The sequence below is a fragment of the Sciurus carolinensis genome, chromosome 18, assembly GCF_902686445.1.
Source record: "Sciurus carolinensis chromosome 18, mSciCar1.2, whole genome shotgun sequence".
Taxonomy (NCBI): domain Eukaryota; kingdom Metazoa; phylum Chordata; class Mammalia; order Rodentia; family Sciuridae; genus Sciurus; species Sciurus carolinensis.
Window position 1 is genome coordinate 41,483,210 of NC_062230.1, and position 25,313 is coordinate 41,508,522.

A 25,313-nucleotide genomic window follows, 5' to 3' on the forward strand; every position below is an offset into this window, starting at 1 on the left:
GCTTCTTCACTACTTCCGTGGCCACCACCACCTGGAGGAGATCATGTACAACGAGAACACTCGGCGCTCCCAGCTGCTCATGCTCTTCGACAAGTTCCGCAGTGTGCTGGTGGTGACCACCCACGAGGACCCTGTCATTGCTGTCTTCCAGGCACTGCTCACGTGAGCCAGGAAACCAATGGGGCGAGAGGGTAGGCACTGTGGGTGGCCAGCCCTGGCCTGACTGAAGGTCTGCAGAGCCCTTGACCTTGCTACAGGCACCTTGCTCCCATCCAGCAGCAGCTGTGAGGCCACCACACTCTGTGCTCTTAACTTGCACCTGGTCCTTGCAACAGCCTTAGCATCACAAGGCTGAAGGGGGCTGTCTAGACTTGTGCTGGTGAGGACCATGTCCTTGCATGTGTGGCTCCCTCACTCAGCACCACCTCTGCTCTCCATGCACTGTATCCCTCCCAGACTGCTATGGTCCTCTCCTGGCCCCAGCCTCACCACAGCACATAGGCCACCCTTGTGGTGGGTGGCAGCTAAACTTCCTGCCAGGACCCTGCCCCAGAATGTGCATGTATTTTGTGGTTCTCCCTGTTGATCCTAACCCTAGAAGAAGGACTGGCTTTAGGCATATGCTGATCAGCCAGGAGCTCTGCAAAGACAAACAGCAAAGTAAAAGCATTTATTTGGTTTTTAAACAATTAAAATGCCTGTCTGAATGGGCTTTTTGCTCAGGCCTGTGTGTCCTGCTCAGCTGCTCTGTCCACCACACTCACCCATGGGCTGCCCTGGAAGTAGAAGCGCAGGGGCTTCTGGGTCCACTCCCCTGCATAGCTGATGCCCACACGGGCTGCTGCCACCACAGCTGGCCTACTGGGCCCTGGAAGACCACTCTCCAGCCACATGGCCTCATCCTGGGCCAGGTCCCGCTGGTCAAAGCTCTTATCAATAGCCAGGGCCTGGCACAGCTTGGAGGGGCCATTACAGAGCTCACGGTCCTTGAGAGTGCGGCTAAGGGTGCCTTTCCGGAGGTTGCTGCGAAGCTGGCGCATAGTCTCCAGGCCCCCAAGGGGCTCAAGTGCTCGCAGTAGGACACAAGCACCATCCCCTGTTGAACAGATGGACAGTTTAGAAGCAGAGCCTCCCTGGCCCCTGTCCTCCCATTCCTGTGCAACTCCAGTGTCGGTGCTGCACGGCTGCTCACTGCCTTCTGGGTCTGCATCTCCCTGTGTCCAGACCCCTCGGCCGGCTTCCCTCCTGCCTACCTGCATCCACAAGGCAGCTGTGCCTTCTGGAGGGACGCCTGCCTGCCTGCCACCACATGGCGTTGGTATTTCCCTTCCTTCCTGCTTTCCCTTCATCTTTTTCTTTAATAACTATTTTTTTAATGTGGTGCTGAGAATCAAATCCACTGCCTCACACATGCTAGGCAAGTGCTGGACCACTGAGCTACAACCACAGCCTCTTTCCCTTCATCTTGTGCTTGGCACCAAGTGTGAAGCCCCAGACCGCTGGCGCTCCTGAGCTGGAGTAACCCTGCTAGGAAGTGGGAAATCTTGGGCAGACTCAGATTCCTAGCCAGAGACTATGGCTCTCCCATCTGTCTGCCACTAAGCATCCCTGTTGGCCAAGCTTGGAAGTTGGCCTGGGCAGTCACCAGCATGTACAGGATGCTAGGACAGCCCCAGCTTGTGATTCAGTGGAAGGACTGTCCACTAACCCTCTGTGAGCATGTCAAGAGGAGATGTCCATAAGACCTCCCTAGGGGGTCTCCTCCAGCCCAGTCCAGGCTACTTCAGGGGCCCACCAAGAAGGCACAGATGCCTAAATTCCTCTTGTCTCAAACATCTGGGAGGGCCCTTGTTATTACTGGTCTTGGACAATGATGATCTGGACCTTGGCCAGAACAGCTCTGACCCTCCAATAAGGCTGCTCACCTATGCAGCCTGGACTCCCAGTCACCTGGGAGTCAAGCTTGGCCTGAATATGGCCAAGCTAGTCCCCACCCTTGGGACTCGGCCAGATGGGTCTCCTCCCAGCCTCTGCATCAGTACCCAGGGCCAGTCCAAGTGAATGGAGCCATCCCCTGTAGCACAGCCTGCAACCAGCAAGTGCTGGGTTCTTGTGACCAGATGCCCTGTAACCAGCCAGGTTTCAAAGAGATTCAAGACACAAAGCCTGGAGGTTCCAGTCCCTCTGAGTTGTACGCTGCCTCCAGCTTGCCATGTGCCCACTCTCTGTGCCCACCCTGAGTCACTTTTGCAGAAATCAGGCAGACCACTGCTGAGCCACCTATAAAGGAAGAGCAGCTCAGTCCCCACTCTGGCACACCCCCTCTCCTGGCTCTTTTGCACAGAACGCATGTTTCACATCACCTTTGCTCTCCTCCTGTCCAGCCTCCACCACCTCGCCCCTGCCCTGCTGCCCAGTGGCTCCAGCCTTGGCAGTCTGGCTGTTCTCTTCTTGAACCTAGCCCCTCCACATCTCCATGTGCTGCCTCCACCTGTACAGGTGATGACCATATCCTCAACCACCACTCATTTGATGACCCCAACCCTAACTGTCTTCACCCATGTGGGGTCTTGCCCCCCAACCTGGATGTTCCTGGGGCATCGTGGTCACATGTTCAGAAAGGAACAGGTCACATCCCTGCTGCCACTCCATTGGTCACAGCATCAAGCATTTCTAGGCCCAGTCTTTCTCCTCTGAGGCCAGCCCTTCCTGCTTGAGGTTAGTTCCACTGCCAACAAGGATCTCTGTGACCAGCTCTCAGGAGTGACCATGGCCCTCCAGGAAGTTCTTCTACCCTCCTGGATAACCAGTCACGCAGAGCTTTACTCCACATCTGCTCTGGGCCAGGCATGGGGATGGTCTTGCTGGTCCTACAGTCCCTGTGGCCTCCAGTCTCCAAGGCTCGTGCACTTCACATCCCCAATGGTCTGCTCTGGACAGCCGAAATTTTGTCATTGTACTTGTTCAACACATGGCCTGGGAAATACTGGACTATGACCCCCACTGGTTTCCCCAAGCATTTGTCTGGGAGTGGGTGAAGAAGGCTCAGCAGATGATGCAGGGACTGGCTGGCCAGGTGGGCCAGACAGATGATGTTCCTGGTCAGCAGTGGCTTTGGCAGGATAGTGCTCTGAGCTAAGGACCTGCCCAGTCTCTTGCTCACATGCTCACCAAGGACAGTCTGCACCAGAGCTGGACTCATAAGTGAGGGCTTCTCCCAAAACACCAAGCCAGCTACTCCACTGTGACTCAGGATAGAGGCTTCTGTGTGGTGGGGGCTGTCCTGTGCCTTGTAGGGGGTCGGCAGCACTCTGGTCTCCAACCACCAGATGCCAGGAGCACCCCCAGCCATAGAATGACCAAAAATGTCTCCAGACATTGCCTAATGTCCCCTAAGGGGCAGAACTGCTCCTGGTTGGGAACTGACCAGACCCCATAACAGGCCACTTGACAGGCTCCTGCAGTTGCCTAGCTCAGTCTGGATTGATCTGTCCCTTGCTTCCCTACACTTGCCCCTTCCACATCTACCCCAGTGCTTTTTTGACATCAGCTTTGAGCTCTGGGATCAGTGGTGACCTCATGGAATCTGTCTGCTCTGCTTTCAGGTCTGTCCCACGGCCTCTATCCCATAGGGCCCAGCCCCTTTAGCCAACCGTGCCTATCAATGCAGCCAGAGCTCCTGAAACCTGAACTTGGCTCTGGCAATGGCAGCTCCTTCCTCATATGCCCACCTACCCAGTCCTCCTGGGGGTCCCCCAACTACTAGCTGAGGGGGCTCTTTCAGTTCTGCTCCCTTAATGCCAACATCACTAACCTTGGCTGGAGACGTTCATGCAGAAGTACATGCCATAGATAATGTACACATACAGGGTCCCAGGTTTCATGAACATGCCGCGGTTGCGGGGGGTCTGCCGGCCACCCCTTGAGTGGGCAGCTTCATCCTCTGGTCCCAAGTATGCCTCGGTCTCCACAATGCGGCCTCGGAGCTCTGTGCCATCAGGAAGTCGCCGGACAAGGACCTGTGGGTAGTCTGCTCAGGGCTAGAAGGGACAGGGTTCCACCCATCCTGACAGTCCCCAGCCTGTGCAACCTCTCACTAGCTCAGAAAGTGCCAGGCTCAGACAGTCCCTCCCACCTATCTCTTCCCTTGCTCTTATTTAGAGCCCAAAAGCCATCATGGGGGCCACAAGCCTGCCCCCACACCTCCTGGGTACCCTGGGACCCAGCTGCCTTCTGCAGGGAGTGCCCCTTAGCTCTCTGATAAGAGGTTCCTGGGGGAGACAGCACCCCTTCAGTTCAGAGTGGTCTGAGTTGTCAGGGCAACTTGTTTAACTTTTCAGTGCTGAAGACTAAACCAGGACCTTGAGCATTCTTAAGCACCCTACCACTCAGCTGTATCTTCTGCCCTGAAATAAACCTTTTGATGAGAGGGTGACCCTGCTGAGGGTCTGCAAGAGCACTCACTGGGAGTTTATGGAAAAGGCTGTCTTCCCTGACCAAAGGGACATAGGGTGAGGACCCTCTCCTCTGCTGGACATCATCTTGTCAACAGACTCCAGTAGGTATGACAGGGGACTAAAGGGAAATGACGTGCCGAGGACGCTGAATAGAGATGAATGCACTGTGATCCTTGACCATCGATCCTGGGGTGCACCTGCCCCACATACTGTTGGTCATATCATAAATGTTCAATATTTAAGGTGCTTTCAGAAGGATTCTCTGACCCTTGCAGCATCTACATGGCAACAGAATCTCATCCCTTCTCTACTAGGCTAGGGTTTTCTCTTTTCAGCACCCAATTTTGTTTTTGTTTGGTTTTGGTACTAGGGATTGAACCCAGGGTACCTAACCACTCAGGCACATCCCTGGCCCTTTTTACTTTGAGACAGGGTTTGCTAGGTTGCTTAGGGCCTTGCTAACTTGCTGAGGCTGGCCTCAAACTTGTGATCCTCCTAGATCAGCCTCCTGAGTCACTGGAATGACAGGTGTGGGCCACCACACCTGGCTTAGCACCAGACTCTTTTTTTAGTTGCCAATGGACCTTTATTTTACTTATTTGTATGTGGTGCTGAGGATCGAACTCAGTGCCTTACACATGCAAGGCAAGTGCTCTACCACTGAGCTACAACCCCAGCCCAGCACCAGACTCTTGACACTGGTTTTTCTATTAGTCACAAACTGGCAGAGTCCTTGGTCATTTCAACCTCAAAGTAGGCTTGTTAAAAGACAAAGGGTACCAGGGAATCTCTGGGATAGCCAGTAAGCCAGTTTTGGAACTTTGGCATCCAGGAACAATACCCAGATGGGACTCAGATGGACCCAGCCAAGACTCCATGGCTGTGCATGGGTAGTGACAGGGAGCATGGCAGGCCACCTCAGGATGGTCCCTGCTTCCCACTCTGATATGTCCGGCAGAGCCCAGATCCTGTAACTACAATAAGCCACAGGGGCTACTGGGAGGCCAGAGCTGGCACTGTGAACCATGGGGTGGGAAGGTGGCTTGTCCCAAGGCAATTTTGATGCTGGCGGCCCAACAGTGGCCACACAGATCCCATGTGTCTAAAACTGTCAGTAATGTCATCCCCACTGCAGTCCTGATTGTCAGGAAACAGCAGGCAAAGGTGGGTCCCTCAATGATGCAGGGCCAAGAGTGCTGTAGTACCTTCAAATGACCTGCCCTGAGGGGCCCCAGGTAGACAGGAACTATGCTTCCATGTCCCAGGTGGGAAAACTGGCAGTGAACTGCTCCTGTCCTTACGAGTACAGGAGGGCTGGTGGTCGCAGCCCTGCCTCCATCTGGGGCAAATAGCACCAGCCATCTCCTCATTCCCCCAGTGGCCCCAGATAACTAAGACGAGGCTCTTCAGTGGGGAAAGCAGCTAACTGCCCCAGTACAAGGACAGTCCACTGAGGGTCAGGTCAGGCTGTGAACAGTGGTGAGGGCCTGATGATGGCAACCTCAGCAGAGACCATACCACTGTTTATATTACCTGTCCCAGAAAGGCGCGGGCCAGGGGGACGGCTGGCTGGTCAAAAAACTCTGTCCCCAGCCGGGCAGGGTGGCCCTGTGGGCTGGAGAAATAGATGCTGCGCTGGGGGCCCAGGGCAGAGGTTGGTCTCAAGCGGGGGTCCTTTGGGGAAGGCGTCTGGGTTGTGTCCAGTGGGCTCTGCTGCAGCTCTGCCTCTGTTAGTCGCTGCTTTTTTTGCCCCATCCTTCGGGAAAGCTGCAGTGGGAAAAAACAGAAGCATCTGAGTAGGAGGCAACAGGTAACTGTGTGGTGAAACAGGCCCTGGGAGTTCAGGAGCTCAGTTTTTTTCATCAGCAAACTGCGGTGCCCACCTCATGGGTTGCTATGAGGTACAAACAATGCCACAGCTGACATATTCAGCCTCAGGTGATGACAGGCTGCTGGGTGGCAGGTGGACACTACCCCTTGGACGCTTCACACGTGGGAGATGCACAGCCTGGGGACCAGGGCTGCAGGACCTGGGAGGGGACTGGATGTCTAAGCCTGAACAGGAGGAGCTAGGGACCCTCTTGTTCCCATTCATCATGTGGACCCCAGGGAACCTTCTGAGTTTGCTTCTGGAACCCTGCTCCTTGTACCCAACCCTGGCCAGGAATTTACAGTGTAAGTACGCGTGTACAGGAATTTGTGCATGTAATCTCAGCTGTTAGAGAGGTGGAGGCAGGAACCATATTGCCCGCCAGCATGTGCAACTTAGATCGTCTCAAAAGGGCTGGGGATGTTGCTCACGAGTAGAGCACCCTGGATATCACAAAGCAAAACCAAAAAACCCAGCCCAGACCTGGGCAGAGCCTAGCAGAGAAACACACTGTAGGCTCCTTTCCCCACTGCCTGCTGATGGCAGGACTCTCACTGTCCCAGACTTCTCTGGTCCAGGAGGCCCGACACATTCAGCTGGGTGAGAATGGTGCTGACCATCTGCCCAACCCCATCCCAAGTGCTCAGGGCATAACCCCGGTCAGTCCCTAACTGCACTCTGCGTTAGTATCCAGGATGTCAGAATAAGGAGCAAGTGGGGCGAGAGGAAACCAGACCACGCATCTTCAGCGGTTCAGGGGCCAAGGGGAGCAGGCGAAGAAGGCGGCAGGTGAGCGTGGGGCCTGGGGCGCCTTTCTGGGCCGCTGGTCTCCGGCGGTACCCAAGGCGCCCTGCCCTGAGAGACACCCATTATTTTTAACGCCAGTGCTGACGTCCACATCTGGCCGAGGCCGCCAGTCCGCCGTGAATGGACCCTGACGTGACCGTCTCTGCAGCCCGGCCCACCGTGCCAGCGCGCCGTGGGCTCAGCCTCCGCGACGCTGCGGCCCCGCTCTCACCCGCTTTGGCCTCTGGCCGGCCCCACGGCATCCGGTCACTTGGGGGCTCTTGGGCGGCGGGCTCGTCCAGGTAACAGAGGCCCCATCGGGGCCCGCGGGCGCACTCTCTGGCTTTCTCATGGGTTCCAGCCTCGCCGCCGCGAGGTACGCAGGTATCCGGGACCCGCCGCGCGCCCGCATCAGCTCATTTGGACCTGCGCCCCGTGGCCACCCGGAAAGCAGGCGGGGCCGCGCCTGCGTGGTAGGCACCCCGCAGGTGGGCGGGGCCGCGCCTGCGTGGGAGGAGCCCTGCGGGTGATCGGGGCCGCGCCTGCGTGGTACGCGCCCTGCCGGGCGGCCGCGCCTCAAGAGGGGCGGAGCCGGTCTAGTGGAGCCTGCGCTTGCGGCAGCGCGCGGAGGCGGCTGGGTCCTTTCCCCAGTGAGCCGCCTGCATCTCGGCTGCCCCGGGTCACCGACCTCCGAAGAGCCCGCCCCCACCAGCGGTCAGATGACCGGGCAGCTGGACGGGTTCTAAGACCCTGCTTTGCGGTGCGGTCGGCACTGTGGAGAGAGCGCCAGGAGGCGGCGGCCCAGCCCTTGGCAGGGACCTGTCTACCCCTACCTCGGGGCAATGAGTGGAGTGGGCAGGAAGTGGACGCTTGGGCCGGGGTCGTTACAGCCGGTCAGAGGAAGGAAGTGGGGAGCAGCGGGAACTCTGTCTCTGCAGTGCAGCCTTCACCCTTCCTACCCCAGGGATGCGGAGAGCAGCTCACCCACGACCTGGGCGGGCCAGTTGGAGGGTGGCCAGCCTCCTCAAGGGTCTGAGGCCATGATCAGGGCTGTGGGGTCCCGTGAACACCAGCCTTGCTGGGCGGCAGCTGCCCTACACTCTTGCCCGCTCCCCATGCCCAGCGCCTGCTTCCCTCCCTGCATCTTGGCAGGGGAGTGCTAGGCCCAGAGAGGGAGCCTTCAGGGCAGCCTCTATACCAGCAGAGCCACCCCGCCCCTCCTTTGCTCCTGTAGGGATCCTCTGGGTCTGCTGGGCCTCTGTGCAGATACATACCACCACCCCCACACACACCCATACACCCACAACCCGACCCTTGGGCTTGTCCGGAGCTCTGATTTCTGTGACCCTGGCCTTGGGAAGGTACCATAGAGGCCTCAGAGCAATTGGGCGCAGCATGAAAGGTGCTGGATAGGACAGGGATAGACCATGTGTCTGTGACCCTCAGGTGAACAAAGCACTTGGTCTCCAACTGCATCTTTGCTGACCAGCTCATGGGCCGAACTCTGACCCGCGCTGTGGCTCAGCCATCCCACCCCCATGGTCCCCAACCAGGACTTCCTGGGGAGGGAAGGGGCAGCCTCAGCCTGCTGCCTACTGGAAGCCACCCAGCTGTTTGTGGCACTGCTGGCTGCTTCCGGGGATGGGGGTGGGGGCCATGTGTCATAAATCCCTGCTAATGAGGCAGGCCTGAATGTAACTCCCACCCACTTTCCTCCTTATCCCCTGCAGCCATTCCGCCCAAACAATGACTATCCCTTCCTGTGGGAACAGCCCCCCCCACCCCTTCCCCTTCCAACCTAGGAGGGAAAACTGAGGCCCTAGGTGGGCCCCTTTCTCCCTGATTAGGGCATGGAGGATGTGGGTGTTGTAGAAATCATGGACCTTCTGGAGGATTCTCTTGTCCTCTGGGATGAAAGGAAGGCTCATTCCATTTGGTGGGCAGCCTGGACCCTGCCCCAGAAGGAGGTGGGGCCTACATCATCATCCCATTTCTCCAGATGTTCTGGCCTGGGGAGCAGCGGGTGGGGTTTATGCAATCCCTCCCTCCCTACCCGCTACTTCCTGGTTGTGGTGTTAGGCTCCCACTGAAGGCTGGAAATGGTGGGCTGGGCTTTCCCACAGTGGTTTGCAGGGCTGGCTGGTAGACTGACCAGGAGCAAGAGAAGGTAGAACCAGAAGGCAGAGGGGCCTGGGGCCTTCTGTCCCCATTGTGCCCTGCGGCTGTGTTGAAGAGGCCTGTTGGGGAAGGCCAGGATGTCAGTGAGGAGGCATGGGCGTGGGTGGTCGGAAAGGGTTAAGGCTGGGGTCAGTGCTGGCAGGAGCTGCTCTGCCCCCTTGCCCCTCCCCCACAGGCTGTGGAAGGGCTGGAGCTGCCTCCAGCTGTGGGGGATGTGGCTGTCAGTTCCTGTTGGCACTAAAGGCCAAAGAGAGGAGGGTTCCGACCTCACAGGCCCGGGAGCCCAGACACTGGCGTAGTAACTAAGATCAGCCAGTGAGTTCCTACAGATCAGACACAAGCACCCTGGCAGCACCTTCTCCGCACAGTGGCTTCCACCTTGACTGGCTTCAGTGGCTTTGTGTCTGGTGGGCCTGGGCGTGGGGCAGTTCCTTGGGTAGAAGGGGCAGCCACTGGGCAGGTCTAATCGGGTTTGTGTGGGCTGCATCCTCCCCAGGAAGGGAGTACTGTCAATGCTGCCAGGCCCTGAGCCCTGAGCTTAAAGGACCCCCTTGCCAAGCCCAGGGTCATGGGGAAGGGGCAGCTGCCTCATAAATAGCTTATGACTTCAGGCCTCCTGCTAGCCTGGCCCACTTCCGCCTCCTCCCCAAATAGCCAGGCGCTGGTCCTAAGCCCATCCCTGCATCTCTGCTTCCCAGGGAGGGGAAGTTTCTTTTGATCTATTCACGGGCCCTCCAAAGCTCAGGGGCTGGCCCCCTGGGGCGATTACTTATGGCCTGGAGGCTGAACTGAGGATTCCTGGGTGGCTGCCAGGATTACTCTTACTGGGACTAGTCAGGGCGTGAGCTCCACAAAACCTGGGTAGGCAAGACTGGCCCATCACCAGAAGGCTGCCCAACAGCTCTGGGTGTGCTAGGCAATTGCAGCTGATTTCCATTTTACCAGGGTGGATGAAGGGGAAAGAGAGGAACCAAGGACTGGGATTCCATTTAGGGGACTTCTCCACCAGAGTATAGGTCAATGAGGCAGAATACATGTGTTCAGGCACGTCTAGGTGGCCTGAACACGTACACGTACATGTCCACTTTACTTTGCTCATGCTGTCCTGATGCCCTTGCTCAGGAGGCCAAGGTAGGTCAGTCTGGGGATTCCTGGACCTGGATGCTGGTATAGGGATATGCCTGCAGGGGCCTGCTCCTGATATGGAGGGGCTAGAAAGCTGGTTTGCAGGAGTGGCTGCTGCAGCTGGGGTTGGAAGAGTGAGGGGTGTTGGCACACACCTGTAATCCCAGTGGCTCTGGAAGCTGAGGCAGGAGGATCACAGGTTCAAGGCAACTAGTGAGACTACCTTATCTCAAAGCAAAAAGGACTGGGGATGTTGCTCAGTGGTAAAGATCCACTGGAGCTTGGGAACAGAGAAGTCTCTGGGAATGAGCACAGGAAAGTTGTTCACCTGTTGCTAGATGCACACTGCCTTTTTGGCGCTCTCTTGTGTTGAAAGTGACTCCTGGCTAGGGTGGTGTCTCAGTTGTGGTTGGTGCTCCGGGCAGCTAGGGAGTCTCTGTGTCTCCAAGATGGGTCTGGATAGTGCCTACAAGGCCCACTTCGGGAGGAGACCCACAGACACCAGATGCCCAGCTGTGGCATTTGTTGGAGGCAAGCCCAGGCCCTGACTTTCCAGAGAGATGTCCCGGCTCGCCCAGCCAGCCCAGTCTGGGCATCCAGGCTCTGCAGGGCCTGCTCATCCCTGGCAGGGGTCAAGAATGCCAGGAATGGAGACTGTCCTGTCTCTGAGCCTGGCATAGGAGGAAGAGTGGCACGTGCAGGCACTGTTATTCCTGAGGTACCAGCAGCCTCTCCCCAGTGAAGGAGCTTCCTCCATCCCCCACCTCCAAGCTTCCACTGTCTCCCTCTGTGCAAGAATTGTTTTGATATCACCTGTGTTTGTAGAGGGCTCACTCTGAGTGGATACCTCTATGTCACTTGATGAATGGGGATGCCGTCAGAGGATTTGGCCCCTGGTCCAGGCTCTGGGGTCTACCGGTAAGTGTACCACCACCTCTGGTCCAAGTGGTCAACTTTATTTTCAGTCCATGGCTATTTTTCAGTAGTTGGGCACTGGATGTAGCTTGCTGACTTTTGGTGCCAGGAACTCAGTTCCCAGAGGCCTGATGCCACCTGGTCCCCAAGGATGTGACCTGGGCAGCAGTGGCCTTGTGAACAGCACAGGTTCTGGTCATTTGTGGATCTCTGAGGCCTGAGTGACTTGTGGGAAAAAGGGAGACCTCCAAACCACTACCCATGGGTAGCTTGGACCCACTACCACTCCCAACTTCTGGACAGCCCTGCCTGTCCTTGCTGTTGGTACAAGTTGTCTGCAGTGTCAGGAGAGGGATGCTAGGAAACCCCCACCAGCAGCCTCGAAGGAAAGCAGACGGGCCATTTTGTGTCTGACTCACAGAGCAGGCAGGATCTCAGTGGCGGTGGTTGCAGCCCAGGCTCAGCACCTGCTGGGGTAACAGGGTTGGGATCCCAGGTTCAAGGGAAGGTCTAACTGCTCCACCTGGTGTGGCTGTGATGGAATGCATGTGTATCATTGTGTGAACATGTTAACGTGAGCATGTACAAGTGCGAATGCGAGTGATATCAGTATGTACCCATGAAAGTGTGCGTCCGAGTGGGATGTATGCACATCAGTCTGTGTGTGTAAACAGGTGTGTGAACATGTGTGTAAGCAAATGTATGAATGAGTGATCAGAAGTGTGCCTGCCTTCCATCCTGGAGATTTAACCCAGGAGCACCCTAGCACTGAGCTAGATCCCCAGCCCTCTTAATTTTTTGAGACAGGGTGCCTGTAAGTTACCAACTCTGGTTTGGAAATTGCGATCCTCCTGCCCCAGCCGCCTGAGTGGCTGGGATTACAGGAGTGTGCCACCGCCCTGGGTCAGGGATGTGTTTTCATACGTGATGGGGAGTGAATGCTCACGCGGGACTCTGACCCGTGGGATAAGTGGCTTGTCCGTGCCAGCCTTAGGAGGGAGTTTGCAGTCCGTTTTTAAGATCCTCGGACCCTTTCCATTTCCACGCTACCTGTCGCCAATCCCCAGCACAGGTAGCAGAACAAACTCGACTCAGTGGAGTCTGGGAGAGGTCGCGGAGCCCGGGACTGACGCTGACCACCGGCTCCCTCAGGCCCTTCCACACAGGCTGAGGCGATACCGAACCCGGGCCACCGGAGTCTCCGCAGGCAGGCCTGTGGAAAGCGCAGCCCGGCGTCCTTCCCGGAGGAGGCGCATCCGCCCTGCGGCGGGCGGCGCGCATTCCTGAGCCCTGAGTCAGCGCGGCCGCCCCTCCGGCCGGGCCCGCCCCCGGCGCGCACGCCCCTCGCTCCATGGCATTCCCGGGCGGGCGGCCGGAGCGGCGGGGACTCGGCGCGGGCGCCCTCCCGGCGCCTCCGGACGCCCTCGGAGGACCCCGGCCCAGAGGCGGCGGTGAGTGGAGGGCGGCGGAGGCCCGGGCCGCGCCGGGACTCTTTCGGACGCGTGCCCGCCAGGGCCGCCGACTTTCTCCACGGAGTTTTCCGAGCGCCGGCGCAGGCGGCCCGGCGCGCCGCCAAAATGGCCCATGGCTGGATTGGCTCGGCCCCAGCCCCCCGGTACCGAGGGTCCGGACCGGGGCTCAGTCCCCGGACCTCTGCGCCTTCCGTCCTCGCCAGCTCCGGCGGGTGGTGTCGGAAACTCCAGCTGGGAGGGGGGCGTCTCGCGCCGCCCCTGTCCCGGCGCTCCGGGGGAGGGAGCAACAGCAGCTGTGGATGCGGCGCCGGGAGGGCCCGCCTGCTGCTTCGCAGCGCCGGCCCCGGTCCGTAAACACTGGACTCCGGGGCCGCGGGAGTCGCTTCCGAAGACAGGGGCGCGCTGCGGCCGAGCCAGGCCGCGGCCCGGTTCCTGGAAGCGGGCCTTCTCCCGTCCGGGTGACAGCCGGACCGGTGCTTTGGGCGCTGCGCGAGGGCCTGGCTGCGTCCCGCTGGGGACATGTTTGTGGGTCCCCCACCCATTCCTGCCCTCCGCGGGGATGGTCCCGACCGGTCCCGACCGGAGTTCCTTACTGTGCAGCTTAGGTTGTGTGTCTGTCTGGGTGGGCGGGGCCTGGTTTTGGAAGCCCTAACCCTGTGCAGGGAAAGCACCCCCACGCACACTTCCTGTTGGAGCCGGGAGATTCAAGGATGAAACTGGCTTTTCAGGTTTAGCTCAGTTAGAAGCCTGGGCAGTCCCAGGCTGGGATCTCCCCACCCCCATGGAGCCAGTCCCAGCCCCCTGCCCGTACCTGGAGGTGGGAGAGACTAGGGCTCCAGGGGTCTTTGAAGCTGAGCCCTCTGGCACCAGGGTAATTGTGAGCATGGGGCAAGGGCCAGGGAGTCTGTGGTCCTAGATTGAAGGCGCTGACCCTTGAACTCCAGGCTCTCCATATGCCCTCCTGTTGCACAGGCCAGCATCAGGGAACCAAGCAGTCCTTACCCTGGGAGCTGGCCTTTCGCAGGACCCCTTGGTGAGCAGGATCCCCCCAGATCTTCCTACCCTCTATGGACCACCGGGGATCTCCTCAGCATTTTTCTGACTCCAGCTGCTGCTCCAACACTTCAGTGTCCTAGTGGCCTCAGCCCATCCCTGTTCCTCCTCAGTGTCTAACAGGATAGACTTTGTGCCCCAGAATACCATTTCTTGGTTCCTGTTTCCTCCTTGGCAGTGTTTAGTGGTGGCATCATCCTCCCTCCACCAAGGTGCCTCTGTTTGGGGGCAGGAGATTGCATACAGAGCCCAGTAGCCCTCCATAGTCCAAGAACACAGCTGGTTTGTAGTTGGACAGGCACATGGAGACCCCCGCTCCAGTTCCTGGACTTCCTTTGGGATCTCTGTGACCTCAGGCAGTGCCCGGCCTTTCTGAGGCTGTTTCCTTATCTGTAAGATGACAAGCTGTGATAGATTGGTGGGGTCAGCTGGGATCATGCCTGATGCAGGTGTGCCGGCCTCCTGTTTCCTCCAGGTGCCGTTCAGGCTCATTCTGCATCAGTGGGTCCAGCAGGGGGTTGCCGAGCCTGAGGGTGCCTGGGCACGAGGGAGCATGTGTGTAGGGTCAGTCGGGGCACTTCTGGGGAACTCTGGTGACCCGCTGCTCATCTGCCTCCCAGCCAGGAGTGTGTGCTATGCTTTCACTTAACTCCTGGAACCTGCCGGGTCCCATATTGGGGACCAGATGTGTCCATTTTAGTGGGCATTTCACAGTTGAAATCTGGTGCAACCAAGTCCTTGCCCCCATTCTCTGACTGATTGGTGTGGCAGGTCCCCTAACCCCCTGGTGTGTCTGCCCTGTTAGCTCCAGTGGGTTGGTACTGTGACCCCTGAGCCACATAGGCTGGATTAGCCATGGGGCAGTGCCCTTCCCTGGGTGGACTTTTCTTTTCCTGTATGCCATCAGGCTGCCCTATAGGTGGCCTGTAGAAGGAAGCCCCTTGTTCTGTTACTGTCTGTTTGCGTGCTTGTCTGGGGTGATCGCAGTGGACAGGTGGGTGATATGGGAGGTGGGGAACTGGTGTGTCTTCCTAGGCACAGAAGTACTGTGAAGGCTGCTGGCTCCATCTCAGGTCTGCCCTGCTCCACATGGAAACTTGCTTTTTCCACAGAAAAGGGAGGAATCCCTGGAAGGATTGAAGAGCCTTTGTGGTTTGCAGAGAGCCCAGCAAGTGTTCTCAACATAGTGCCACTTACAGAGGAGGCAGAAAGGCCTGTGATCCTCCCTTTGCCACATAGTGGCAGTAGAGGAGAAGTGGGATCTAGCTAGGCTGCAGCTGGTGACCCTTCTCTCAAGGGAGAATCAGGGACCTTAGTTCAGGGGTTAGAGAGAGGTTGAGGGGGATCTTGGAAGAGCCAACTCCTTCTGGGACCAAGGGTAAGCTGAGGACATGACTGTGGGGTGTCCTAGGTGGGGCCTGTTGTTGCCGCTGACCTCGGTAGTGGGCCATCTCCTGGGCTGGCTGTGCTTTCTGTTTCCTGTTGCCCTGTGAGTGTCCAGGGCAGGCCTGAGTGCAGAGAAGGCTGCTGCTCACACCTGAGAACGTGCTGACTTTGGCCAACCTGCCCAGTGTCCTCGTGCCTCTTGGCCACACCTTGCTAATGGCAGCACCTCTGCAGGGCCTGGTCCTCCAGTGGCTCCCTCATTGCACATGCTCTGGCCCTCTCACACCACCAGCTGCCTGGCTGTCCTGCCCCGCCTCACAGTCCCCAGCACCAGCCTTTCTGCTGCCGATCCAGCTGCTGTTTATTGAGCACCTACTGTGTGCTGGTTCATGCCATGGCCATAATTCTCAGATGGCAAAATGGATTTGTTAAGGGCCATTGGCGATGGGGACAAACACATGGTTCAGCGGCTTGGCCTTGGCCCTTCCACTGGCCTTCATGCCTCCTGTTCCTTTCTTTTTTTTAATTTTTTTTAATTTTTTTTTTTTGGTATCAGCAATTGAACCCAGGGACATTTAACCACTGGACCACATCCCCAGCCCTTTTTATATTTCATTTTGAGACAGAGTCTCTTTAAGTTTCTTAGGGCCTTGCTAAGTTGCTGAGACTGGCTTTGAACTTGTGATCCTCCTGCCTCAGTCTCAGTTGCTGGGATTACAGGTGTGTGCCACCATGCCCTGCTCCTGTCTCTTCTTGCATCTCGCCTGGGGCCAGCCGGAAGGGTCCCCAATTGTCCTGGAAGAGGAATCAAGTCAGCAGGACTCTGCTGCCCCCGCCTAGCCCCTCTGCCATGGTAACTGCACTTCACCCCTCCACACCAGTCTGTAGCACCTGACCTTCCCTGTCTCTCAGGCTCATCTCTAGTCCCAAACTGCTTGGTGTGCCCAAGGGGCACCCACTGGACTCTTCCTGGCCCTCTGCCACCACTGGTGCTGCTACCCAGCACTTTCCACTTCATCTTCCGTGGGCATGTGGCCAGCTCCTGATGCTGCTGAGTGACTAATGCTGTGACCCCAGGAAGTTATGCCCTCCTGGCTGGGGTTCCCCCTGCACTGGGGCCAGACTAGGGGAGAGTGCCCCGAGGCTGTCTGCGAACAAGAGCCCACTGTGTGCCTGGAGGAGGCCTGGACCCTGGGTCACCGTGGGCGGGCAGTGTGTTGCTCCTTGGTCCAGACTTGTCCGTTCTGGGCCTGCTCCTCCCCAAGCCTTGTGAATCCCACTGACTTGCCGCTGAGATGGGGCACCAGCATGTGGTGGGGCAGGGTGGGTGTCCTTTCCCTGCCTGCCAGACCTAGACCGCATGGGTTCTCCTGCACCCTCTGCCACCCCTCAGCACAGGAAGGGTTGGCCTGGATCTTCATACAGGGGCTGGAGTATCCATTGTGAGCTGAGGTCTCTGGTGCTTCCTGGGGCCAACCGCGGGCCCATCTGAGGCAAGGGCTGGTGGGTCCAGTTGCCTGCGCATGGTCACGCTCCTTTCCCTCACAGCTTGTGCCGTTCGCACTCACAATTGCTCCTAATAGGCAGCTCCTCCTCCCAGGATGGCTGAGGGTTGTCTCCCTCAGGAATCCTGGCTCTTTGGGTCTTAGGAATTGGCCCCTCCCTGCTGGCTTTGCTCTGCAGTTGTCAATGTGTATACCAGTGCTTGTTCTGGAGCCAGCCTGACCCGGTCAGCGACAGGACAGAGGACCGCAGACATGTACATGAGCTCTGGGAGAACCAGACCGGGAGCTCCTGTTGTGGGAGGGCAGGTCGCAGGTCCCGGGATGTGTGCGGGCCTGAGATGGGCTCAAGGACAGACTGGTGGGGATTGGGCCTGTGGAGCATCTCAGTGGCAGAGGCCTGCACTACTGAGTAGGTGCCAGCTGGATGCCACCTGGAGGTACTGGGCACAGGTGGCAGATTCTTGGAGGGGCCAGTCCCTGGCACTCACCTGTGGACTCCCAGCAACAGTAGCCCTGTTTTTACTGTTGGCCCTGCTCCTCTCTGGACCCTGTAACAGTCTCACCAGCAGCATCAGTGTTTCAGGGCTGGAGTGGCCCCTGGGGTGGACTAAGCAGGAATGCAAGGGCGTCTCCATCCCGCCTGGTGTCTGGCTCTTGACCTCTAGGCCCCACAGGCACAGCACAGCCTTGGGGAGCAGGTTGATAGACGGCGGCTTAGGAGCCCCTCCCTGTGCTCGCCTGCTCTCCCAGCACACTAGGAAGTGTCTCAGACTCTGCCGTCAGTATTTGAGACTGAGGTGGCCTCTCAGTCATTCTTCTGCCAGCAGGTGGTCTGACCTTACTCTGTGCTGTCTGTGAAAGGTGGCTGCGGGAAGGTGAGGAGGACACTGTTGGTGCCCGGCACTCAGCTCTGGACTGGACATGGTGCTGAGGGCTGGCTTGCCTTAGCTCCCAGGAGGACCTTGCCTCGCCCGTTTCTCAGTCAGGATGGCCTTGTGTCAGACATGGCTTCCACCCCCCAACAGGGGCACAGCATGGGCAGGCCCAGTGATGCAGACAAATGCTGCCTGACCCTAGGTCCTGAGGACAGACAGGGAGGGACCCCTGGGCACATAGTAGGGGAGCCCCCCCCAGCTGCCCAGCAGTGCATAATTGGCTTGGAGAAGGGGTTGGTATGTGAGGGTTGGAGCCATGAGTAGGCATCCCTGAGGACTCCCTTCCACTGTCTATTCTGTTCCTGGTCTGCATAGGGCCAGTGGGAGCTGTGACTGGCACCCTAGACCTTTTTTCCTGGGCACTATAGGGCCCATAAGAGCCATATGCAGTGTTCTGGGCCTTCCCTGGTGGATATAGCCCTGTAGGAGCCTGGGTATCACTTGGCCTGTACTTAGTTATAGTACTCTGAACGTGTGATCTTGAGCAAGGCAAGCCTCTTTTCTCTATGCCTCAGTTTTCCTATTTTTACAGTATGGGTGGGACTTTTTTATCTCCTTCAAGCAGTTGAGAGGGGGACTCCCAAGTGGAATCCATCAGTGGGCGGGTCACACACTCAGCCAGTTGCAGCTTGTTGAGGTCTGCGCACTTGGAAGAGGCCGAGGAACTTGGGATTTTCTGCCCTCTAGCTATGATTCCAGAGGGCCGGCTTTCCAGACCCTCATGGGTGCAGATCGGCAGCAGTTGTCCTTTGTACAAACGATGTGCGTAATAGAGTCCCAAGGAGGCCAGGACGTGCCGTATAGTTGAAGCCTGGCTTCTATGCTCTGGGTCTCCCCTGTGTTGGTGGGTTGGGGGTCTCAGATGCCCAGGGTTATCAGGCATGCAAACCCCCAGCTGCCTTACTGTTGTTTTTTGGGCATGTGGCGCCACCTGGTGGTCATTATGGTTTATGTGCGAATGTGGTTTGCAGAAAAACACCTGGTGCCCCAGCTGCTGCTTTGCCACCTGCGAAACCATGACTTTCTCCGAATGTGGAGATTCCTCTGTGCAGTGGACGGGCCTCACTCTCTGTTCTGTGTGTAGTGTGCCTCTGACTCTGTAGGGGAAACCACAGTTGTAAAAGAAGGCAAGGCTAGGGCCACACTGCTGGCTGCTGTGCAAGGTCCACACCCGCGGCAAGCCTTAGCTCCAGGTCGCAGGGAGCCTCACTGTCCCTGCTGTGCTCAGTCCTCACCCCCTTCAAGCTCTGCCTGCCAAGCAGCTGTCATTGCTGTTTTCTGTCCATCACACATAGCACTTCTAACACACTTATTTTTTTGGGGTGATTGTTTTCCACAGTGTTAACTCCAAGAGGGCAGGTTTGTCTTATGTCTTCCCTGGCATGTGCCAAGCCCCTCCAAGTGCCTTGCTCATTGGAGGTGCTGAAAGCGCTGCCCGTGGACTTGGCCATCTGAGGCCTGTGTGGAGAGGAACCAGGCAGGTGCCGATGTGCCATTGCTGAGCACTAGCTGGGCTTCTGTGGTGGGAGCTGTGAGCACCACCATTGGGTGCGTCACTGCTTCTGCCTCCTCGGGTCTGGGCCCAGTAGGTCTTCAGGGACCTGCCAACCTCATTACTGAGCACCCTTCCCTCTCCAGGCCTGCCTCATTCCACCTGGAACCATGAGTGAGGGCCGCAGGGACAGCACGAGCAGTCTGCAGCGCAAGAAGCCACCCTGGCTGAAGCTGGACATCCCGGCTGTGATGCCCCCAGCAGCAGAGGAGCCCAGCTTCCTGCAGGTAGGTGCAGACTCTCCAGGGCTGTGGGTACGCTCCATCCAGGCTCCTCACCACCACCCTGTTCCTTAGCCCCTGAAGCGCCAGACTTTCCTGCGGAGTGTGAGCATGCCAGCCGAGACGGCCCATGTCCCTTCGCCCCACCACGAGCCCCGGCGGCCAGTGCTGCAGCGCCAGACGTCTATCACACAGACCATCCGCAGGTACTGTCCTGGCCACTCCCTAGAGGCAGGCACACAGGGCCCCCTCCGGGTATTGGGGCTGGGAAGGAGCAGGAGTCCTTGTAGTATCAGCTTTCTCTTCTGCTGTGGTCCTCCTGTCCTGGGGACTGAACTGCTGTCACCCTGCTGTCCTTCTCTGCTGCCCAGCACTCAGCTGTCTCTGTCTCCACACCCTAACGCTCCGGCCCCTCACAGCCGACAGGTGCGCTTTGGGCGAGTCCATACTCTGCCCCTCCCCGGTCCCCGGGCTGCCTGCAGGCTGCCCCCACAGCGCCAGCCCCTCTCTTGGTTCCTGCTCAGGTACTTCAGGCAGGCCGTGAGTGCGTTGCTCTTCTCTGGTGTGTGCATGTTACGTGGCTTCTTGAGAGCTGCTCGTGCTGGCCTTTCCTGAGCCCTGAGGGCAGTGCCAGCCACGTTTTGTTTGCATGTCTGAAGGCTGACAACAGCCTGCTGGGGCCTGCAGTCCTGCTGTGGCTGCTGCTCGGGGCCACGCTTTCCCTGGACTCGGGTTGGTGAGGGCCTGTCAGGATCGACTGTTCGGGGTGGCTAGGGCTGGAACCCACTTGTCCCTGTAATCAGACTATTTCCTTCCAGCCCCCAAGGGCCTGGAGGCCTGGGACAGGGCTTGCTGCAGGAGGACGGCCTCCGTCTTCTTGCCTGGGAGGGGGAGATGCGGCTGCCCCTCGCTGAGTTGCTTCCATGCCAGGGGGACAGCTGACTGGTTTGGAGTGAGCAAGGACAGTGACAGCACCCAGAAGTGGCAGCGTAAAAGCATCCGTCACTGCAGCCAGCGCTATGGGAAGCTGAAACCCCAGGTCATCCGAGAGCTGGATCTGCCCAGCCAGGACAATGTGTCGCTGACCAGCACGGAGACGCCACCCCCGCTGTACGTGGGGCCATGCCAGCTGGGCATGCAGAAGGTGCGCCTGCGGTTGCTGCACCCTGACCCCTCATTCTGATCCCTGGGTGGGGCCAGGGCACAGTCTACCTGAACTCTTGGTCAGGAGGACAGTCAGGTGATCCATGGAGGCGGCTGAGATGCTCTGGGAAGGGCGGCCTGGGTGAGGCGAAGGGTCCTGGCATTGCACCAGGGGCACCCTGTGGATGGGCAAGTATCCCAGGGGGACCAGCAGTGCAAGGGGAGAGCAGGGGCGCCACCAGGTGCTGTGGCTGTCGGGCGGCGCCCACACCGCTGTCCCGGCCTCTAGGAGAGAGGGGGGCAGTGGTCGCGCTCTCCACGTGAGGCGTGCGTGGCTCTGGTGTGCTGAGAGCCCCTGGCGCCAACCCAGCCTGACTCCACCGTCTTTGCCTCCACCAGATCGTAGACCCGCTGGCCCGTGGCCGGGCCTTCCGCATGGCAGACGACTCTGCTGATGGCCCGAGCGCCCCGCACACTCCGGTCACGCCCGGTGCTGCCTCCCTCTGCTCCTTCTCCAGCTCCCGCTCAGGTTTCAACCGGCTTCCTCGGCGGCGCAAGCGTGAATCTGTGGCCAAGATGAGCTTCAGGGCCGCTGCAGCCCTGGTGAAGGTGGGTGGGGGCCACGGGTGGAGGTGGGGGCTGAGTGGCCATCAGGTCCCAAGGTCACCTCCTTGCCCTCAGGGTCGCTCCGTTAGGGATGGCACCTTGCGCCGGGCACAGCGGCGAAGCTTCACTCCTGCCAGCTTCCTGGAGGAGGACACAGCAGATTTCCCTGATGAGTTAGATACGTCCTTCTTTGCTCGGGTAAGGAGAGCCTGGGGCCTCACCCTTAGCCTCTGTCTCTGTGTCCAGCCTGACCTCCCGTGTTTGCTCAGGAAGGTGTCCTCCATGAGGAGCTGTCCACATGCCCGGATGAAGTGTTTGAGTCCCCATCAGAGGCAGCACTCAAAGCCTGGGAGAAAGCCCCAGAGCAGGCCGACCTCACGGGTGGGGCCCTGGACCGCAGTGAGCTTGAGCGCAGCCATTTGATGCTGTGAGTGCAGCTGGCGGGTGGGGGCCACGGGTGGGAACCTCTGCCTCAGGAGCAGCTGGACCCTAGGGCCTGGTGCACCGGCATTCACCGCCTGGAGTGAGGTTCCCAGGGCACTGTAGTGGGGGTCCCAGGGCTAGACATGTCCCCAGTGTTTATCACCCACCTGGGGACATCCCGGAGTGCAGCAGCTGGACTCCAACGTGGAGGAGGGTAGCCTGTCACTGAGGTACACACCTGTGCTGGGTCTGGGGTCCCTTCCTGCCACCCTGGGAGGGGCCTGAGGTTGCTCCCTTACTGGTAAGGAAGAGGCTAAAACTGAGACTCGGCACCCCTTCCCCTGCATCCAAGCCAAGGCAGGTGCGAGGCAGGATAAAGACGGACTGGCTTTGGTTGCATTAGGAGGGATGGCAGCAGGCGGTGGTCTGGCCCAGGAGGTGAACGAACTGGTTCCCTGCAGGCCCCTGGAGCGAGGCTGGCGGAAGCAGAAGGAGGGTGGCATAGCCCCGCAGCCCAAGGTGCGGCTCCGACAGGAGGTGGTGAGCACTGTGGGACCCAGGCGGGGCCAACGCATTGCAGTGCCAGTGCGTAAGCTTTTTGCCAGGGAGAAGCGACCGTATGGGCTGGGCATGGTAGGACGGCTCACCAACCGCACCTACCGCAAGCGCATTGACAGCTATGTGAAGCGCCAGATTGAGGACATGGACGACCACAGGTAGGCGCAGGGAGGGAATGTGTGGCCCGGTGGAGATGTCTTGGGGTTGGGATGCAGATTCCTGGGCTCCGCCTTGGGGACGTGCCCGCTGATGCTCCGCCCCGCAGGCCCTTCTTCACCTACTGGCTTACCTTCGTGCACTCGCTGGTCACCATTCTAGCAGTGTGCATCTATGGCATCGCACCTGTGGGTTTCTCCCAGCATGAGACGGTGGACTCGGTGAGCTCCCGGCACTCACCTGGGATCCAGATGATTTGGGGCTAGGGGTCTGGACCCCCCTCTGCTCCTCTCTGGGAAGAGAGGGCCCTATTGACCTGATCGGATCCCACTCCCTGACTTTTCAGGTGCTGCGGAACCGTGGTGTCTATGAAAATGTCAAGTATGTGCAGCAAGAAAACTTCTGGATCGGTCCCAGCTCGGTGAGGGCGGGGGCTGGGGCGGAGCCTGGAGGTCCTGAGGCCAGCCGGGGGCCTAGGGCTGCAACTGCACATCTCCTGTAGGAGGCCCTTATCCACCTGGGTGCCAAGTTCTCGCCCTGCATGCGCCAGGACCCACAGGTGCACAGCTTCATCAGCGCTGCTCGAGAGCGTGAGAAGCACTCTGCCTGTTGTGTGCGAAATGACCGGTCTGGCTGCGTGCAGACCTCGGAGGAGGAGTGCTCGGTGCGTTCCGCGCCCGGCCCACCTTCATGTATGCTGTCCCTGCAGTTATTTCAGACTCAGGCCCCACCAAGTTCTCTTCGACCCCTGCTCTTGGCATGTTGCACTGCCTGACGCTCTGAGGCCTGCCCCCGCTGCGCCCCTCCATCCCGTTCCTTGCCCAGGGAGGTTCATTTGACTTTTTGATTTGATCTTGGTTTGGGTATACCCTTTCACAGCTTACAAGGAGGTACCTAAACCAGTTTACAGATTTAGGATGCAGAGGCTGTTTAATATTTTTTTAGATGTTGATAGACCTTTATTTTATTCATTTATTTATGTGGTGCTGAGAATTGAACCCAGTGCCTCACACATGGCTAGGCAAGCGCACTACCGCTGAGCCACAACCCAGCCCCCAGAGGCTGTTTTTGAAAAGCTAATAGGAGCAAGGTGCTGTAGTGCATGCCTATAATCCCAGCTATGCAGAAAATGGAGGCAGGAGGATGGCAAGTTCAGGGCTTGCTTGGGCAATTCAGTGAGGCTGTCTAAAAATAACAAGTAAGAGGGGCTGGGATGTGGCTGGGGAGAGCGCCTCTGCATCCAGTCCCCATGGCCTCAAAAACAAATAAATGTACAAAGAGCTAATGGCAATTATGCTCCTAGTGCCAGAATCTATCTTGATATGTGACTGAGTCAGGCTATTGAACCACTAGGGGTGGAGTGGTGGGGCCTTTGCCTGTGATTCTGGCTTTGAGCCCCCATTGCTGACTGAACCTGGCGAGGAATGGGTTCTGACCAGAGCTGACTCGTGTCCTTGCAGTCCACCCTGGCAGTGTGGGTGAAGTGGCCTGTCCATCCCAGCGCCCCAGACCTTGCTGGCCACAAGAGGCAGTTTGGCTCTGTCTGCCACCAGGACCCCAGGTCAGTCCTCCTGGCTACCCTTTTCTGCCTTTGCTTCTCCCCTTGTCAACTTGGGTGGGAGGGTGCCAAAGCCAGGGACTCAAAGCAGGCTCTGACCATCTACTGGGCTCACGCAGGGTGTGTGATGAGCCCTCCTCCGAGGACCCCCATGAGTGGCCAGAAGACATCACTAAGTGGCCGGTAAGCTGGGGTGGGGGATTGTTGGGAAGTCAGCTTGTCATACCTCACCCATCAGTGGTACCAGAGATCCCGCTGGGTGGGACCATCCCACTTTCAGACACCATGCCCTTGGCCTTCGCCCAACCTGTCCATGACCGAAGGCCGTCGCTCTGAGCGTGTAATCAGAGCAAGAGGGCTGGGTAGACTTGGGAGGCCTGATGACACTCCAGGTTGACAGACGGCTCTGCTGAGGCTCATGTGTAATCGTCTGCTTGAAGTCGAGGGAGGCGTTTTCCACTTGTGAGGTGTAGGGCAATAGTCGGGGTGGGGGGCTGACTTGGCGCTTCCCTATTTGTGATCCAGATTTGCACTAAAAACAGTGCTGGGAACCATACCAACCACCCTCACATGGACTGTGTCATAACAGGCCGACCCTGCTGTGTTGGCACCAAGGGCAGGTGAGTGTGCAGTTGTGACAGGGCTCTGCTCTCCCCCACCAAGTCCCAGAACTCGACTCCGACAGGGAGAAAGGGCCAGCAATGGGGGTGGGCTGAAACTTGAGGCTGGTAGCAGGGGCAGCGACTCCCAACCTGGGCCTTGACCTTCCAGATGTGAGATCACCTCCCGGGAGTACTGTGACTTCATGAGGGGCTACTTCCACGAGGAGGCCACGCTCTGTTCTCAGGTAGGCCTCGGGTGTGTCCCTCCCCTCCTCCCTCGCCGCCGAGTGCTGACTGGCCACTCCGCACAGGTGCACTGCATGGATGACGTGTGTGGCCTCCTGCCTTTCCTCAACCCCGAGGTGCCCGACCAGTTCTACCGCCTGTGGCTGTCCCTGTTCCTGCACGCTGGGCAAGTCAATCTGGGCTGGCGGGTGGTCTCGGGAACCTCAGAGTAGCTGGCTAGGGTGGCGGAAGCCCCTTCCCTGCTGAGTGTCCCCCACCGCACCCCCGCCGCCCACAGGATCTTGCACTGCCTGGTGTCCATCTGCTTCCAGATGACTGTGCTGCGGGACCTGGAGAAGCTGGCGGGCTGGCACCGCATAGCCATCATCTACCTGCTGAGCGGTGTCACGGGCAACTTGGCCAGTGCCATCTTCCTGCCCTACAGGGCAGAGGTAAAGCTGCCCTCCAGGGTGGGGCCTCCTGTGCCTGAGGCCTGGCACGGAATGCCCACCTCGACCTGGCCCTTCCGCCCGTGTGCTCCTGCCCTGGGGGGGCTGGGAAGATGCGGCCGCGGCTCCTTCCTGCCG

At 58.6% G+C, this 25,313-nt stretch overlaps 3 protein-coding genes across 19 annotated transcripts in view; 2 read left to right on the plus strand and 1 right to left on the minus strand.

Moving 5' to 3' along the window:
* Nprl3 (NPR3 like, GATOR1 complex subunit) overlaps positions 1-724 on the plus strand; it is a 33,303-nt gene extending 32,579 nt beyond the window's left edge. For all 13 annotated transcript variants that reach the window (XM_047533441.1, XM_047533439.1, XM_047533440.1 and 10 more), the window contains one exon: positions 1-724. In XM_047533441.1, coding sequence (XP_047389397.1) covers positions 1-166 — 166 coding nt within the window. In that variant the 3' untranslated portion in view covers positions 167-724.
* Mpg (N-methylpurine DNA glycosylase) lies at positions 648-7,561 on the minus strand. The gene is made up of 4 exons (XM_047533452.1): positions 7,346-7,561; positions 5,991-6,224; positions 3,815-4,019; positions 648-1,096 (listed from the first exon to the last, which is right to left on the minus strand). Exons 1-4 carry the CDS (start codon positions 7,523-7,525, stop codon positions 720-722), a joined length of 996 nt encoding a protein of 331 aa, XP_047389408.1. The 5' UTR covers positions 7,526-7,561; the 3' UTR covers positions 648-719.
* Positions 7,016-25,313, plus strand: part of Rhbdf1 (rhomboid 5 homolog 1) — a 21,850-nt gene continuing 3,552 nt past the window's right edge. The window contains exons 1-19 of one of the 5 annotated variants that reach the window (XM_047533438.1): positions 7,016-7,116; positions 7,213-7,415; positions 19,321-19,461; positions 19,531-19,661; positions 19,875-19,979; positions 20,386-20,599; positions 20,998-21,207; positions 21,280-21,402; positions 21,474-21,631; positions 22,089-22,343; positions 22,451-22,562; positions 22,688-22,762; positions 22,844-23,005; positions 23,802-23,902; positions 24,019-24,082; positions 24,425-24,519; positions 24,671-24,746; positions 24,813-24,913; positions 25,025-25,178. In XM_047533438.1, the coding sequence (XP_047389394.1) occupies positions 19,345-19,461; positions 19,531-19,661; positions 19,875-19,979; positions 20,386-20,599; positions 20,998-21,207; positions 21,280-21,402; positions 21,474-21,631; positions 22,089-22,343; positions 22,451-22,562; positions 22,688-22,762; positions 22,844-23,005; positions 23,802-23,902; positions 24,019-24,082; positions 24,425-24,519; positions 24,671-24,746; positions 24,813-24,913; positions 25,025-25,178 (2,253 nt within the window). In that variant the 5' untranslated portion in view covers positions 7,016-7,116; positions 7,213-7,415; positions 19,321-19,344. Of the gene's footprint in view, positions 7,117-7,212; positions 7,416-11,230; positions 11,335-12,698; positions 12,783-19,320; positions 19,462-19,530; positions 19,662-19,874; positions 19,980-20,385; positions 20,600-20,997; positions 21,208-21,279; positions 21,403-21,473; positions 21,632-22,088; positions 22,344-22,450; positions 22,563-22,687; positions 22,763-22,843; positions 23,006-23,801; positions 23,903-24,018; positions 24,083-24,424; positions 24,520-24,670; positions 24,747-24,812; positions 24,914-25,024; positions 25,179-25,313 lie in introns of those variants that run through there. The other 4 variants (XM_047533436.1, XM_047533437.1, XM_047533435.1 and 1 more) reach the window with 4 other exon arrangements.

Bases quoted from the DNA above. Each gene is read 5' to 3' on its own strand.
- Mpg (XM_047533452.1), bottom strand. From the start codon at position 7,525: ATGCGGGCGCGCGGCGGGTCCCGGATACCTGCGTACCTCGCGGCGGCG. The intron at 6,225-7,345 runs GTGAGAGCGGGG...TTCCCACTGCAG, and splicing joins CCGGCCAGAGGCCAAAGCGG to CTTTCCCGAAGGATGGGGCA. The intron at 1,097-3,814 runs GTTAGTGATGTT...TCTGTTCAACAG, and splicing joins CATGAACGTCTCCAGCCAAG to GGGATGGTGCTTGTGTCCTA.